The 16,732-nt window shown below is 52.0% G+C and overlaps 6 protein-coding genes across 6 annotated transcripts; 3 read left to right on the top strand and 3 right to left on the bottom strand.

Annotated features, from left to right (window-relative positions):
* Positions 1-1,807: 1,807 nt before the first annotated feature.
* Positions 1,808-4,142, top strand: PpBr36_01069 (uncharacterized protein; the record flags this gene model as incomplete). Its single annotated transcript, XM_029888258.1, has 3 exons — positions 1,808-2,711; positions 2,820-3,976; positions 4,050-4,142. Coding segments are annotated over 3 exons (2,154 nt in total), but the record flags the coding sequence as incomplete, so codon positions are not given.
* A 30-nt stretch (positions 4,143-4,172) lies between these two features.
* PpBr36_01068 (uncharacterized protein) lies at positions 4,173-4,737 on the top strand (the record flags this gene model as incomplete). The annotated part of the gene is made up of 3 exons (XM_029888257.1): positions 4,173-4,225; positions 4,461-4,559; positions 4,638-4,737. 3 exons carry the CDS (start codon positions 4,173-4,175, stop codon positions 4,735-4,737), a joined length of 252 nt encoding a protein of 83 aa, XP_029751524.1.
* Positions 4,738-5,380: 643 nt separating this feature from the next.
* PpBr36_01067 (uncharacterized protein) lies at positions 5,381-6,712 on the bottom strand (the record flags this gene model as incomplete). The annotated part of the gene is made up of 4 exons (XM_029888256.1): positions 5,381-5,560; positions 5,673-5,968; positions 6,252-6,337; positions 6,702-6,712. 4 exons carry the CDS (start codon positions 6,710-6,712, stop codon positions 5,381-5,383), a joined length of 573 nt encoding a protein of 190 aa, XP_029751525.1.
* A 1,368-nt stretch (positions 6,713-8,080) lies between these two features.
* On the bottom strand, positions 8,081-10,853 carry PpBr36_01066 (uncharacterized protein; the record flags this gene model as incomplete). Its single annotated transcript, XM_029888255.1, has 3 exons — positions 8,081-8,801; positions 8,887-9,968; positions 10,053-10,853. 3 exons carry the CDS (start codon positions 10,851-10,853, stop codon positions 8,081-8,083), a joined length of 2,604 nt encoding a protein of 867 aa, XP_029751526.1.
* A 2,045-nt stretch (positions 10,854-12,898) lies between these two features.
* On the top strand, positions 12,899-14,275 carry PpBr36_01065 (uncharacterized protein; the record flags this gene model as incomplete). The annotated part of the gene is made up of 4 exons (XM_029888254.1): positions 12,899-13,146; positions 13,169-13,244; positions 13,377-13,545; positions 13,611-14,275. The coding sequence occupies 4 exons, from the start codon at positions 12,899-12,901 to the stop codon at positions 14,273-14,275; spliced, it is 1,158 nt and encodes a 385-aa protein (XP_029751527.1).
* A 964-nt stretch (positions 14,276-15,239) lies between these two features.
* Positions 15,240-16,509, bottom strand: PpBr36_01064 (uncharacterized protein; the record flags this gene model as incomplete). Its single annotated transcript, XM_029888253.1, has 4 exons — positions 15,240-15,875; positions 15,954-15,991; positions 16,185-16,304; positions 16,413-16,509. Coding segments are annotated over 4 exons (891 nt in total), but the record flags the coding sequence as incomplete, so codon positions are not given.
* Between the last annotated feature and the right edge of the window lie 223 nt (positions 16,510-16,732).

The following is a 16,732-nucleotide window of genomic DNA, read 5'->3' as shown; positions in this document are numbered from 1 at the left end:
GGGGGGACGGCTGAGATCCGACACAACTTGACACAGTCGCGTTGCACCTGACGACGGGAGAAATTCCCCAGATTGTTGCTGCTACCCCAAAGATGGCTATCAGGGAGGAGGGAGGCTTGGACTATATGCTAGACCCCTCTAGGAAACCCGGGTGACACAGTGTTTCCAACTTTTGCTTGGCTTGGCTTGGTCCTGGTATTTTTTTATTATTATTTGTTCTTGGGTTGTACTTTGGTAGTGAACTGGAAGGCGAAATGGCAGGTTTGATCACAAAGAGTCACAGTTGCTTGTGACTTCGCATGTGAAGAGAGAAAATCTCGAAAGAAAAAAATGCAAAAGAAATCAGAGACTGGTAGATAGGTCCACATTACTCCGATTGGAAGGAATTTCTACGTAGTATCTTTAGTTTTCTTCTCCTTGTTCTCTCCTCTTTTTTCCCCTCATGGATCAATTGCCTTTACTTCTACATTACGGAGTAGCAATGCGCCCGATAACGATCTCAATTGTGGGCTGGTTATGTGGGCCCCAAGAGACTTGGAGCTCAGGAGCTGTCTGAGCCAAGACAGCTAACGACATGCAGAAGATTTGGACTTCAGGGCTAGTTGGAACCTACCTAGCCGCCCTAGCCTATGCTGCCTGCCAGACTGCTAAGCATCCCATGTATCCCATGCCAAAAGCGGGGGTTTGTGGTCACAGACAACCGGAATCCCTACCTCCAGTTCGCTTTATGGTATGAATAATTATCGATCTGTAAGTTTTGGTCAGGATCCGATATCACTTAAGGTTTGGATGGCATCAGGATATAAAATATTAAAATGATCCAGTGGAGGCAAAGATACCAAATCAGTCATCTAACCCCGGACCAAATTTTACCCAAACGTACCTTGGTCCTTCGTTGTACCTCGGTACAGCGAAGATCATCTACCTATAGGCACACGAGTCGCATCTGGCCAAGGCTACAAGTGAAAGCTGTCAAAAAAAGAACAACAACCAGAGCGTGGAGTTGGTAATTACTTTTCTGCATAGCATCCATGTCTAGGTTGGGCTGGGCTACCCAGCTCAGTTAGGCGGGTGACCTTTGGCTGAACGGTGTAGGCTTGCATCAATTAATAACTGTTGGTACAAAAGACAACGGAGCGTCAAGCATAGCAATCGCGGCTTGGCGGGTCTTGGCTAGGAGAAGACGTAGTGGCCTGTCCCCACCTTGGGGCCCCTGCTCGATTCTGCTGGTCGGATTGGGCCTTTTTTTCTTTCGCTCCTCATAATGCCGTCAGTGCCTTGCCTCCCTGTTCATGCTCCAACTACCTCACGCAGAGTGTTAAGCCAAGCATCCTCCGTCTCGGCTCGTCTCTGGCTAGGTTTCCTGCGCGCGCCGAACAAAAAAGTCCTTTGCTTCGCACTCTCTCCTCCACCCATAACAGAGCGAATACTTCCCATCCTCTCTCAACTTTGTTGCTATCCTGACTGACCAAGCCTCCGCCTCAAGTAAGTACAGCCCCAGTCCACACATGGCCTGAACAAACTCAAACAAAAAAAAAAAAACGAACCGCCATTGATTGTGTCAACAGCTTTGCTGTCGTCATACAAACAAACTTTGGACTAACGGTTGATCGATACTCAAACCCAGCAAGCTTTGACTCAGCTTTCTGGAGCTTTGGTCGGAACCCCACTGCTACCGTTTTGATTCCATATTTACACTCGATACCAATCGAGCTCAAAGCCTCGGCATCCTGCCTGCCGTTGCAGCAGCGAGCGCAGTCTTCTGCTCGGCACCGTATATACAGCATCACCACAAGTTCACCAACAGGTGGCCTCGCTGAAGCCCGACAGACAAGAGAAGCATCAACCTATCATGCCTGATTCGAAGAACCTCATCCCGCGCATGCAGGCTAAGGGACCGTTCTCGGTCCCGGTGCCTGGCGCAACGGCCGCACCGGGCGAGACGGTTCCTCGCCGCCACCCCGATGCCGCCACCGAACTCTTCACTAGGCCCTCTCCCGACGTTTCCACGACCTGGGAGCTGGTCAAGTACAGCGTCGAGAAGTTTGGCAACGCCAAGTGCGTCGGCTCCCGCCGGCTCGTCCGCACCCACCAGGAGACCAAGAAGATCAAGAAGATGGTCGATGGTCAGGAGCGCGAGGTAGACAAGCAGTGGACCTACTTTGAACTCTCCGGTTACGAGTACCTCACATACAACGAATACTACCGCCTGGTCGTCCAGCTGGGTGCCGGTCTGCGCAAAGTCGGACTCGTCGCTGGAGATCGTGTTCACATTTACGCCGCCACCAGCCAGAACTGGCTCGCCATGTCACACGCGGCCGGCTCGCAGTCCATGGCCATTGTGACCGCTTATGACACGCTTGGTGAGGAGGGACTCCGACATTCCATGGTGGCCACCAAGGCCAAGGCCATCTTCCTTGACCCCCACCTGTTGCCCACCCTCGGCAATGTGCTCAAGGATGCGACCGACATTACCCACGTCATCTGGAACACCCAGAACAAGGTCAAGCAAGAGCACATTGACAAGCTGAATGAGACCTACCCCAACGTTACCGTCTTGAGCTTTGACGACCTGAAGAAGCTTGGCGAGGAAAACCCGGTCGATGCCGTCCCGCCCAAGACCGATGATCTTTGCTGTATCATGTACACATCTGGATCCACCGGAACCCCCAAGGGTGTGCCACTGAAGCACAGCAACGTTGTTGCTGCTGGTATGTCTTTCGCCCTGACTTTTTTTTTTTTTTACCGCTTATTTTTGTTCCGCACATTGCTCCTTGCGCGCACATTACGCATGTGGCAACAATCAAGATAACTGACAGAATTTGTTCCGCCCGATGTAGTTGCTGGAGTTAGCGTTGTCGTTCAGCCCTATATTGGCCCTGGCGATGGCCTCCTCACCTACCTGCCCGCTGCCCACATTCTCGAGTTTGTTTTTGAAAACTCTGCAATGTTCTGGGGTGCTACGATGGGTTACGGTAACCCCAAGACTCTTTCGGACGCTTCGGTGCGCAACTGCAACGGAGACATAAAGGAGTTTAAGCCCACAGTGCTTGTCGGTGTTCCGGCCGTGTGGGAGAACGTTAAGAAGGGAATCATCGGCAAGGTCAACGCCGGCAGCCCGGTTGTGCGCAACCTCTTTTGGGGTGCCATGTCCATGAAGAACAATCTCATGGGCATGAACCTGCCCGGCTCCGGCATCCTTGATGCCGTTGTTTTCAAGAAGATCAAGGAGGCCACTGGCGGCAGGCTCAAGATCTGCTTGAACGGTGGTGGCCCCGTGGCCAAGGAGACGCAGCGTTTCCTTTCCATGGCTATCTGCCCTATGATCATCGGCTACGGCCTTACCGAGACGACTGCCATGGGCACGCTGCAGAACCCCATGGAGTGGTCAACCGACACGATCGGCGCGATGCCGGCATCCGTCGAGGCCAAGCTGGTCGACTTTGCGGATGCAGGATACCACGTCACAAACAAGCCTAACCCCCAGGGCGAGGTTTGGCTGCGTGGTCCCACGGTAATGTCTGGATACTACCAGAACGAGAAGGAGACGGCCGAGGCCATGACTGCCGACGGTTGGTTCAAGACGGGCGACATTGGCGAGTTCGACAGCAAGGGACACTTAAAGCTCATTGACCGTAAGAAGAACCTGATTAAGACGCTCAACGGCGAGTACATTGCACTGGAGAAGCTCGAGTCGATTTACCGATCGGCACCCGTCGTCGCCAACATCTGCTGCTATGCAGACGACTCACAGGCCAAGCCTGTTGCCCTGATCGTGCCCGCCGAGCCTGCCCTCAAGAAGCTGGCAGCCTCTGTTGGTGCGAAGGGTGAGACCCTCGAGGAACTCATCCACGACAGCAAGGTCAACGCGGCTGTGCTGAAGGAGATGCAGAATGTTGGTCGCCAGGGCGGTCTGGCCGGTATCGAGATCATCGATGGCGTCGTTTTGTCAGACGAGGAATGGACACCGCAGAATGTGAGTTTCGCTCTCGCTTTAACTGAACCGAATACGGCCACAACATATCTAACTTTTTCGTTTTTCAATATAGGGACTTGTCACAGCTGCGCAAAAGCTTAACCGCAAGGGTATTATCCAAAAGTACAAGAAGGAGGTCGACCAGGCTTATGGCATAAAGAAATAAGAGAGACAAAAATACTCGTTTGAGGCAATAATGTCGTCACGCATCATTAGACGACGGGACAGAATACTGTGCAGCCTCTTTGGGTATCCAATATACCCGACGGGAAACCAGGGAAGACTCGTTTGTTGTATGCATAAGCAACTTGCAGCTTGTGGTGGTTTGGGCTGATCTTGATTGACCTGGTCCCCTGTTTTGTTTTGTTTTATTCATAATTTGGGGCTTTTTTATGTTCTCTCTTTCGGATTGTATTTTTGGCAGGTACATGGCGTTTCTAATACCAGCACTCATGATTGATATCTAACTTCTCGCCAACTTGAGCTCACACTGCGCGGCAAAGCTCTGGAATCGTTGGAGCGGCGATCATCACAAGGGAATGCCTCCCCCCCACTGGACCGCATACCCCGCCCCAATGCCGACGTAAGCAGATGTCAACGTCATAAGTCGGTGAAGGCTGCCATGTCAATCCCGTTCTGATTATGTACCCCAACTCATCAGGGATAGCCTGGCTTTGCTTCGCAAGCCGCGGCAGACCGAGTCGAATTCCTCGCTACAAAGACATGGAAGCCCAATCAACCTAGGTAATTCTACACAGTGAAGAATGTTGAGTGAACCCGAGTAACGGTTGAGCATCATTTCATTTGTTCCAATGTAAAGTGACACATTCACGGGGTGCAAAACCTACGATCACGAGGTGGGGATCTCACCGTAGCTCAGCCATAATCAGAGGTATTAGCTATTTGGAGCCTACAATAATATGGCCTGCTCGTTCGTTTCCATGACCTTGCCTTTGCCTTCACATTCCTACATCACTGCCGATTCTTCATCACACCTCCAAGTGGCAGTAATAAAACCGTAATGAAGGGCATGAGAAAAAAAAGGAAGTTGAATAAAATTATAGACACAAGAAAAAAAAAAAAAAAGTAAAAGAAAAAAATAAATAAATAAAGAGAACATGGATGGAAATGGAAACACAGTTTTTTCAAAGAGGGAAAAAGGGAAAAGGCTTCCATGGATCAGCGCCGATCAAGTATATCGGGGGTTTTCCAGGGTGACTCGTGAAAGTTTCCGTGACGCAGGAACCCGCTCGAGTAATGGCAAATCCGGTAGGTAGATCGGTCATCAAAGAAGCCGTGTCGAGTTGGGTATGAAGCAAGACTCGCTGATTCTGTGTCTTGGGTGAACTGAATGCCGAGGGAGAGAAAGAGAGAGAGAGAAAGTGTGGACTCGTTGGATTCAGCTTAGACCAAGCCGTCATACAAAGATAAGGCGGACACGATGGTCTCATCCCTCTTGCTACCCTCCTTGAATTCCTGCATATCCAGACTACCGTTCTCATCCTTGTCCATCATGCGAAAGATCTTTCGTACGCGCTTCTCGGGTGTGTCCTCATCCTCAGGCAACTTGACCATTGAGCCGACCTGTTTTGGAAAAAAAAAAAAAGGGATATTTCAGTCAGTTAAACAACCAGTGACACAAAAGGTCATAGCATTGCCTGAGCATGACAGCTCAAACAGGCGGAGAATTCCTCACCATCTTGTAGATCGCCTCGACGATCTGCAGCATCTCGTCGTAGCTGATCTTGCCGTCCCCGTCAATGTCGTAGAGCTGGAAAGCCCAGTCAAGCTTGTCCTCCATCTTGCCGCGACTGGTCACGCTCAGGGCTACGATGAACTCCTTGAAGTCAATGGTGCCCGATTTGTCGCTGTCAAACACGTTGAAGACATAGTCTGCGAATGAGGACGGGTCACCGAAGGGGAAAAATTGTCGGTAGATCTTTTGAAACTCCTCCTTTGTGAGCGTTCCTGAGGGGCAGTCCTTGAGGAAGCCTAGGGTAAAAAAAAGTATCCCCATGTCAGCTTTTCCTTTCTCGGATTATTGGGGCGCCGCTCGTCGCTTATAAGAAGAAAAGCATAGCTAGGCTATGCATCTAGGTACGTCTTTCTGTTCATATCGGCCGGGCTGATCGATGTCCTCTTCTCTCAAGCACTTGGGCGGACCATGACGCTTGTGCGATGTAGAATATAGAGGGCTCTGGCTGAGTGGCTTTGAGGGGAGACTTCCAGGTGGCGACTGGGAGGGAGTGGACCAGTATAGCGGGAACAAACGCACCCTTGTACCATTGCTGTAGCTCCTTCTTATCGAAATGCGTCGACTTTTGTAGTTCGGCTAGTTGCTCTTGCGAGAGTTTTGACTGTCTGTAGTGTTATGAAGCCGTGCTAAAGTCAGCGGTGTGCGTCTCGCGACAACCAGGGAGTGGTGGCAGAAGGCGGTACTGGCAACCCGGGGCGCGACAGATAGGGTTGGTGCTCCGTTGCCGTGCGAAAACGGGGCCTGCATCGAAGAGTCCTTGTCCCAACCCGGGAAAAACGCAAATCATCCTCACAGCTTGCTACGGCCTTTTATATGCCTGATATCAACGGTGACAGCGTGATATCTGTAGCAGCGGAGGCAGACGTAGGCGGTGGAAGCCTCGTCATCAATCACAGGCCCCGGGCAGGCCACCTAGTCGATGATCGGCGACAATAGGCGGGGGTAGAAAGGTTGGAAGTAGGGACTCACGATTTCCCCATCTTGAAATAAGACCGAAGCAGAGCAGTAGGGTGAAAATTAAGTATTTAAAAATAGTTCGATTTAGGATCGGTATTGACGTATGTTTTTTTTTTTTTTTTTTCTTTTTTTTTTTTCTGTTTTATGTCGTGACCTAGGAGGACGATCGCGGTTGGTAATGCCTCGAGCTGTCGCCGTCGAGATGATCGGAAAATGGACGACCGTTTACTGCGGCGCCGAAACAACAGAGCGAGCTGAATATGTCCAAATGTAGCTGCTTGCAGAGTTGTGAATATCTTCCCTCTTCAGGGTGCTCTAGGGTTCTGCTAGCCTTAATGCTAGTCTAAGAGTCGTCTGTTGTCCAGGTTGATTTGAGGTGAGGGGTTTGCGACCTGGAGTCAAGACGTTGAGGCAAGGATTCCAGCCACGGGCGGCGGGCTACTTAGTTGTTAGTGGAGATGTTATCCGCTTGGTTGCGCATACAATACAGGCAGGCAGGCAGGCAGGCAAATGCAGGCCACACACGGCTCGAGTACGGATAGTGCGGCAAGTTGCGAAGGTCTTTGTCCTTCTTAAAAAAATTCGACAGAGTGAAGCCCAAAGAGAGAAAGAGAAAGAAAAAGAAAAAGAAAAAGACAAAAAAAAAAAAAAAGGCCCTGAACTTACTTACCACGTCAGATTAGCAGCAGGATGATGATGCTGAATGTAAGAAGTAACATTGACTTTGGATGGGCTTTGTATGTTTCCTGGAAAGGGAGGGGTGTTTAGACTTTGGAACTGCGCCTAGCCTTGGTGGGGAAGGAGGTATTCTAGGTAGGCGCAGGACAATAAGCGAATGAACAGTGGAGCTGGAGTTCCCGAGGCTGCAGGCCAAACGCAATCCTACCTTCCATTCCCACCAAGACCTTCTTCTGCTTAAAACGGTCGCAACGCGGGCTTATTCGACTCTCCTATCTGAGCCTACGACCAACAATCTGCGGCTAAATCTGTTCGCAAAGACACGGAGTTTCCTCTAATTGCGCGAGCACCCCGTGCAAAAGTCCAAGCCCAACCCATCCCTCGGCCAACCGGGCTGAGAAGCTTCTTTTTTGTTAGACCAAGCGATCGTTTATTCTTGATTATTGATTTCTTGCCATCAAAAATCATTCCAAAAAGGTCATATGCTCGTATTTACTAAATGTTACCACCATTATTGCGCTATACCAACTCGGGACACCTAGACCAGGAAAAGCATGCACTTGCTACTGTACTCCAAGAACGCCAAAGCTGTGAATCACAAGAAGCCCTGCTGAAAATGCCCTCTGACGAAGAAAAAAAAAAAAAAGAAAATCCCCGTTTTGCATGCCTTGCCGTCATTATACCCATATCAACTTGGCTGGTGGATTGCCAAATCATCCCACTACAGCCTTCATGCTCAAGCTTTCCAGGAACCCCCCAAGATCCTCTTTCTTGACTTCAACCACACAGTGTTCAAAGCTGTCGATACGTATCCTGGCATTCGTTTCCGCCACAACGTCCTGGAACGCATTGCCAAAACGGTTCAGGCCGTGACCCCTCTCCTTGGGCCCATTATCCTCGTCCTCGCTGGAATCTTCATCGTCGTCGTCGTCGTCGGAGCCCTCAGACTCTGTCTCCTCCTCGTCTTCAGCACCCGCCGCCCTCTTGGCTGCGCGTTTCTCCTCGCGTATCTTCTCCTTGGCCTGGCGGCTTTCCTCTCGCGCCTTTGCCTTTGCCCTCTTCTCTTCGGCCTTCTTCTTCTTGTCTGCCGGCAGGTCCGCTACGCCACCTCCACCACCTGTGCCCACCACGACGTAAACACCGCGCTTCTCGTCGAGTGACGCCGCCACTAGCGGGGTACCGCGGCCTTTGTTGCTCAGACGCCCTGTGGCCTCCTTCTCCTGCTCGGCCAGCGCCTCACCGATCCACAGTGTGAGCTTCGTGAGCGCCCCGGGATGGTTGAACACGGCAACGTCTGGTCCGTCTTTGACAATGAACATGCGGAATGCTCGTAAATGCCTGATCTGCTTCTTCTTTAGTAACGTGGTGCCTGTGTTGAAGATTGCACGGTGGAGAAACTGTGCCGTGGGCAGCCCTTGCTTCAACGCCTCGATACTGCAGTTGGGTATGAATGTTAGTAGAAATACTCAAAATGAAACAAAAAAAAAAAAATAATAAGTGAATGCTGGAAACAACATACTCCTCCAGCGCGTCGTATGCCTCCCAGAAGCGTGGGCACAACTCTTCACTCAGCATCTCCAGGTGGTTGTCGTCCGGCTCTTCCAACTGGGAGGCTCCGTCCCTACCAGCGGAGTCATCCGACGAGGTCGCATGTTTCCCAACCTCGAGAAGGGCTCCTATGACGACGCCGACATCTTGTGCGCTGAGCGTAGCACGCCAACCCCAGCTACGCACGAAGCCCCATCCATCCTTGGCGCCACCCCTGTCCCTGCCGTCTGTATCGATCGTGGGGACCATGTCATCCAAGTTATACAGCGATGCGTACTTTAGCAGCTTCACTCGGAGCTCGCGCTTCAGCACCATGTCCATGTGCGTGTAGCTCTGTTTGCACTGAACGAGGCTGACGCCCATCTTGGCAAAGAGCTTGTGCAGCCGCTTCAGGCCCGTCTCGCTCCACATCTTCAGCCGTGAGAAAAGATAGGGGGAGTGAAGCATGCTGTCGTACAGGCTCCAGTGCCGGATGAGGAGGAATTTGGGCTCGGGTGAGAGACGGATACTGGTATCTTCGGGACTCCTCGCCGTCGTCGGAATGATTCCCTGGCCTTCCGCCGAAGCCCTTCCCTGCCCGCTGCCAGATATCTCGGGCGGATTCAGGCGGCGCACCTCGTCGCGCAGAAGTTGTCGTATGCTGGCGCCGCGCATTCCCATCCAACCAGATTTCAACCTGTTATCAGAGCTGCGGGCTGCAACCGCGACTCCGGCCGACGACCGCCCATATAGCTCCATAGATGTGACGCCGACTATTGTAAGCCAAAGCATGTCGTTATCCTCTCGACCGAGCTCGGAAGCCAAGGAGTAGATCATGGAAGAGATAGGTTCCGAATAAGACGTGCCAAGACGATAGTATTTTCGCAGCGTTGCCTCCTTTTCTCGACGTAGACGCAGTAACTGCCTGCGCATTTTTCGAGCAGAGAGGGCTTTTGGAGGCTGCGCACCCGACGGCGGGTTGCTTGGATCGTTTGAGGAGAACACGGCCGAGTCTTGCATGGATATCAACCCGCGTCCCTCTGGTCGCCGTGGAGATTCTGGAATGGAACTCCCCTATAAAAAGACGGCGCCGAGATGTTTAGCAGCCAACCACTAAAGATCACAATGATCTGTACAAGCCTCTGGAATTTGACTCACCGTGTTGCTCCTCCGTCTTTGTGCTGGCCTGTCGTCGTCTCCACTTTCGTCATCGTCAAAGTCGTCAAGAGATTTGCGCTTTTGACCCGCCCGAACGGGAGTCTCTTGTTCTGCTGCGTCATCGTTGTTTTCAGATCCACTGTCAGAGTCGCTGTCTTCCAGGTCCTCCCCATTGTCTTCAACATCCGGCATGTCCACCAACGACATGTATGCTTCCCGCTCCTTCTCCAGAGTCTCCTCGATATCCCCGTCGTCAAAAACGATGATGCCACCCTTGGAGGGCTTATAGGCATGAGATATACGGCCGTTTGAGACACCTGGGGGCGCCCTAGAGGAAAAAGCCCTTGATCCGCCGGCAGTCTCGGGCTCGAGGGGATGGCCTCCGAATACGTTGCCTAGATTCCACGGTCTGTGAGAGTCGATGACCCATACTTCCACCCCGCTGTACGCATCAACGCCACCGCTGGCTGCATCCTCCTCATCGGGCTCGAGACCGAGCATGGCGCCCAGATCCACGGTGCCGCCGACGCCCAGGCAGACCACCACACCGCCGGAGCCGCCGCGGGTCTGCATCATGGGGCTGACAAGGTCCCGGCCGACGCGCTCGAGATCCGCGTAGCCCGAAACGGGCTGGATCTTGTGCGGGATGTAATCATGTTTGAGGAGGCGGGTGAGGATGCGGCAGGCGCAGAGTGCGTCGGGCTCGAGGGCGACGAGGATCAGGACGGGCGGTGCGAGGGCGTGGCGCGTCTTCTGTAGGTGCAGGTATAGTTTCGATATCAGGGGCCGTGGGAGATGCATTTTCGGGTGCGGGGTGCTATATGCAGGTTGTAGACGCGTCGAAAGCGGTGCCGACGACTCTCATGTGGGCAGGACCGGACGTCGGCCGTCGACAGGCTTTTTTGAGTTATCAATGCTAGACAGTGTCGCTGGTCCAATTTAGCGCGTCTGCGTGTTGTAGAAGAATGATTTCTGGCCCGAAACTCCAATAGTATGGTCAGCGACGTAGTATAACGTCGATAGAGTTTCTGATGGCCCAGAATCACGTCAATTGTATCGTAGTTGAGGTGGGTTGACGTGAGAAATCAGGTCCTCTCAGATGGTGGATACGGATTGGTACATTTGGATGGTTGCCCAGCATTCGAAATCGAATGACCAGCAAAAACGCGGGTTAGCAGACGCGATTTAGGATTTAGGACGCAAAACAGCTTAACGCGTGTTGGCTTGCAAGGTGGGGACCTGAGAAGCAGCGAGTACGCGTTGGCCCCACTTGAGTCAACCACATCTATCCTACCGACCGATGTCAGGGTGCGACCTTCTACAGCAACTTATCGGAAGCTCTTCAAGTTTACCTCCCTACCTATCTACCTATACAGCAAAAGCTCCTCTCGAATGTAGAATGAGGTCGGCGGCGCTTTGATTGTATGCAAATTCACAATTTCAAGTGGTGCGAAGAGTCTCGTGTGCTGCCTAGCGCAGTAGGACAAGCTGCAAGCCCAGAGTTTGTTATTTGTCAGCCTTGATCTTCATCGTCCATGGGTGGCTTTATAGCTGAGTTCGAATGGCCCGAGGAAACTTGGGAGGCGAGCTTCCCGATCCACAGTCCTGAGCGCTAGACGGTGGGATCTTATAAGGCGAGCAAATCGAGCCCGGGGTGAGATAGCGATAGGTACGGGCGATTCGAGTCCACGATGTTGGATCGATTGCCATGTGTGGGGTTGTGGATGGCCTGCTGGTCATGGAGAAGAAGAAGAAAAAAGAGAGAAAAAAAAAAAGGAGATGCACTCAATCGCCCATTTCTTTCTTGGATTCTGATGTAGTCATCATATATGCGACGTTTCTTTCCATGCCGCCAGATGGAAGAATTTACTCACCTTTCAGCGGTCCGGATGGCAACGAGTTTTCCTCCACTGCCAATCTGCCAAGCCGAACAACAAATACTGATGCTCGGCCGGCCGGCATTTCAGGTGGTCAGATTTAGCACATAGAATAAATCTTCATTTTTCTTCTTGAAATTTAAACAGCAATTTCATACAAACTAACCCCATAACAAAACCGGCACCTACCCTTACCAAGATATCTACCTGCTCAATGCAGTCAGTACTCGGGTGCCGAGCTGTACCTACCTAACTTTGATCTTAGACGCCTAAACTAGGTAGTTTTATCCCACATATCGGCACTTACCAAGTCGCCTGGTAGGGCAAATAAGGTAATCGGGCAAGGGACTACTCACAACCCTGCCAGACGGTAGGTAGAATTCCAACAGTTTCAAAAAGTCCCGCCTGCAACGAGGCAGCGAAGATCAACGTCCGGACCCAACCACCCCATGGTTGATCGGCTGTCCTAGGGTTACGGTCCTCCCTGGCTTTCAGGTCATTGCGCAAGTGCTAATCGTGGATTCGTGGCTTGCGGCGTGGTCATGGCATCGTCGTCTTTTTGACATACGGCCGTCAAACTAGGCAGCATGCTAGGCCTTCCAAAACTAGCGCTAGCGCCTCGCCCACGTTAGCCATTCTGCCGTCTCCTGACGCTTAGCGACGACTTGTCCACTTGGTACACTTGGTAAGCTGTGTGGTCCCAGACCCTCGGGTCGACCAGGCCCGCCACGTCGGAACTGGGCCTGCTCCTTCTTGTCCCTTTATGGATCCGGCCATTTTCCTTTATAAGCTTCAAACAAACTCTAGCGCCACGGATAGTGGGCATCTACAGCTTACAACTAGCCCACAGGCCTGTATATGCCCCAAGAGATGTTCAACTGAAGCATATCGTCGACCGGGCTTCGCTTCATACAGGTCTGAAGAGGTCTTTGTTTCGGGGCATCTCAATCAAGAATCAAGAAACTGCCAATGTACGACGCACTCCCCGTTTCCCTCGACGCACTCGAGAGAGCTGGCCTTGTCTCTCCCGAACTCCTTCGTCTCAGGATGGAGGGACAGGTCGATGTCCATGAGCAAGTTTCCTCCAGTGACTCGTCTCTCGAACTAGATGGAAGGGATTTTACAATCACCTCGGATTATGATCCATCTATCGATGGCTCTTCTGAAGTTGGTTCGGTGACTTCAAGTATATATGCACATATCCATGAGCACGGAAGGTGAGCATGATGCTTCACATAGTGCCCATATCTTGCACGCTCGCCCTCGCTATACTTTTGCTGATTCGGGACTAAATATATATGTGACAGACGTTATCGTGAGTTGTTTGCCCTCATAATTAGAAACACCATTTTCCCGCAGCTTCTTGGAAAAGGCTTGGATCGGCACGGGGGGCTACAACACTTAATCACGCCAGATCTGACTTTCCTTTCCACAAGACAAATACAAGTACGGGAGATATCCTATACCCAACGATGAGAACGAAGAAGGTCGTGAAAGCCTACGACACTCGATGGCCTTGACGCTGCTTAAAGGGAAACTTTTTCTTGCACCAATCGGGGATAACCCGCAGAGAATCGTCGACCTCGGAACCGGCTTTGGTCAATGGGCTATTGAGAGTATGTTCGATCCCTCCAATCGTCACTCCAGGCCCATCTATCATCAGACTACTGACAAGCTCAAGTGGGAGATGCTTTTCCAAGCGCCCAAGTCACTGGCATAGATCTGTCGCCCGTGCAGCCTGTGTGGGTTCCTCCCAACGTCAATTTTGTCGTCGATGACATTGAAGAGGACGCCTGGGGCAGGGACGGTATTTTTGATTATGTGCACTTGCGAGTCACTGCAAGCGTTCTCAGAGACCCTATAAAAGTAGCCGCGACAGCTTTCGATAAGCTGAAACCGGGCGGCTGGATTGAATTCCAAGAGATATATCCAAAAGTTTCATGCGACGACGGAAGCATGCCCGACGACTTTCCGCTCATCGAACTATACGATTTAATAGAACGCTTGCTGGCTCGACACAGCGGCTTCCAGATTTATGTCGCCGAGCAACTCCCGCACGAGCTCGAGAGGCTCGGCTATGTCAACATACAGCGGCGTGTCTTCAACATCCCCGTGGGGACTTGGGCAATGAGTCGCCGACTGTCAAGGGCTGGCTATCTATTTCGGGTGGTCGTGGCTGAGCTTGTGCCTGTACTTGCCGCCAAGGCCGAGCAGATGGGAATCCCGTGTGAAGAGGTCGAAGGTCTCTCCTGTCGCGTCCTCGATTCGATGCATGCCGACCAGCCAACAAACGTCCATGCATATGTACCGTTCCACTTTATCTGGGCGCAGAAACCCGAGTTATGACAGTTCATGACAGCCTTCTACAGCGCCCTCCCGACAGCAAACATGCACCCTGCGCCACCACCCCGCCGGTCGTCCAGACGCATGAAGCTACATTGAAACTGTAAATTCAGACGAAAGTACAAATGAAAACAGCCCAAATGAAACCAAAAGTCCAAAAGAAGTATCTGCATCAGTGCCCAAGGCTTTACGGGGAAAGCTTGCTGGCGCCCGAGCTCGGGTTCACCCGAGACGGTCATGGTCAAGTCCTAAGGCGTCCGTGACGAATAGCAGGGCCGCCATTATCGCGATGCGCATGAATGCTACACACCCAACCAAGACTTCCTGAAAGGAAATCCCCGATTTGCACTGCGAAGCCAGCTGGTCTTGGCTCGTTTGTCGAACCATCCTTATAAAAGTCCCCGTCCCGCATCATGGAAAATTTGCAGGCATGAAGATGCCGCCAATCCCGATAGACAGCCCCCTGCCCCGCCCCACACATCTACCAAGCGGGTTCTCGCATGCAGTTGGATGATCCAGATGTGACCATCCTGTCGGTAACTCCAGGAGGGAAGAAAAGGTCCTGGTGACCAATTCAGCTTATATGACTCTGGGGAACAGCCCGGCAGGCTGGGTTCAGAGACCCCACGTATTTAGAGTCACTCCAAGGGACGTTTACAATGGTTAATCGGCCCATTCTGACAACCAAAAGAATGTGGCAAACTGTCATTTCGGGATTTTTTTCTTTTTTTTTTTTTCTCGTGCCGTGTTGGGTAGCAATTCTGACACTGCATAATTATACTGGATCGCTAGGGAGTACTCTGCCGTCCAATCCAGCTTGAGGGGGAAAGAAGAAGGCACTCGCAAATCACAATTCAGCAATGTTTTCCCCCATTATTTCCCCACAGGCATTCCTAACAATAGGAATAAACATCCCGTCCGTCATAGTCTCTCGTTTCTTAGGCTCTTGCTTACCCACTCCCCTCCCTTAGGGTTTCCGGCCGTAAGTGACGTAGATGGGGAAGTAGGCATGTATGCTCGTGTCGGCCAGGTCGGCGCGGACGCGGGCGCTAAAGTCGACGACTTCGTCCCTCGTCCAGCCCATGAAGCGGGTGAAGAGTGCCATGCTCATGGCCTCGCAACCCTCGACAAAGTTCTCCTGGGCCCAGAGCCCGATCTGCTTGAGCTTCTGGTCGCGGGGCCAGCGGTTGACGGGCCAGCAAAAGGGGACGCGGACAACGTCGACGAAGCCGGCGGCGCGCATCATGTCGGCGACGCGGCCGCACTCGTCGAGCTTGAAGCCCGAGCGCTCCCCGGCCTCCATCATCAGGTCCGACCAGCGGCGCACGGCGCTGTCGGGCCGCATCGTGCCGTCGTCGCAGCGCAGCGGGAAGTCAATGTCCTGCACCTCGACGTGGCCGCCCCGCTCCAGGAACTCGTAGCACTGGCCCAGGAACCGCGGCCAGTCCCGAAACGCCCCCGCCATCATGAGCGTGTGGATGTAGTCGAACTTGAAACTGAAGTTCCATTCCTCCTCGAGGTCGTCGATCTGGAACACGGCATTGGGTGGCATGCTGGCAGGGTGGGGCGGTATTGGTCCGCGCGCCCGGAAGCGTTGCATTGTCTGTTAGCTTATGCTTTGTGTTTTTTTTTTTTTTTTTTTTTCGTGGAGCAGCGGAAAAACCCAACGAGGTATACTGACAATGTTGGCTGTATTGGCGACAGGTCGACCCCGATGACCTATTCATACGCCCCAGGTTCAGAGATTTGCTTTATGGCACGGTACCGGCATTCTTTTTCTCTTTTTTTTGTTCAAGACTCCCCGAGGTGTGACTCTAATAAAAAAAAAAAGGTCACCCTCCAGCAAACTTCCAAGCCCTTGCTGGCAGAAGAAAAAAAGGGGGGTGACCCCAATATCACATAACCATCTTACCTCGGAGTGTGGATGCTGCTCGGCTAATATAGCAAAGATTGAGACACGTCAGCAGGATACAGCACGTCGCCCAGTGGTCTGCCCACCCAGAGATCTTACCGAAATCTATGACCCAGTGTCCTAATTATCGTTATCAAACGTTGCTCAGTCAGTCCTGGTACCTGATTTTTTTTTTTCTCTCTCTCTCTCATGTGTCTATGAAGCCCAGATTTTGCTCTCTTTACTCACCAATACCGCATCCAGCATCAAGCACCCGGTGGGCACGGTCTGCGGGCGCAAAGTAGAGCTTCTTCTCAAAGGTCTCCAGGCATAGATAATACTGGCTCTCTAAAATTTTTCGAGAAAACAGGTTACACCCAGAGTATTAACGGTATGCAACACCGCCACCCGAGGTCAAGGCAGAGGGTATCTCAAATCAGGTATCGAGTATGTCATTAGACAGGATAGTTTTTTTTGGACAAACCTTGTCGCTCTAGTTCTTGCTACGGGCTGGTCAGTTTGGTCGACACTGGGGGGCTCATCAAGGAAAGGAAAAAAAAAAAAAAAAA

This window comes from Pyricularia pennisetigena, chromosome 2, assembly GCF_004337985.1.
Source record: "Pyricularia pennisetigena strain Br36 chromosome 2, whole genome shotgun sequence".
NCBI lineage: Eukaryota > Fungi > Ascomycota > Sordariomycetes > Magnaporthales > Pyriculariaceae > Pyricularia > Pyricularia pennisetigena.
The sequence above is the reverse complement of the archived record's forward strand: the minus strand, read 5'-3'. Positions and strand labels throughout refer to the sequence as shown.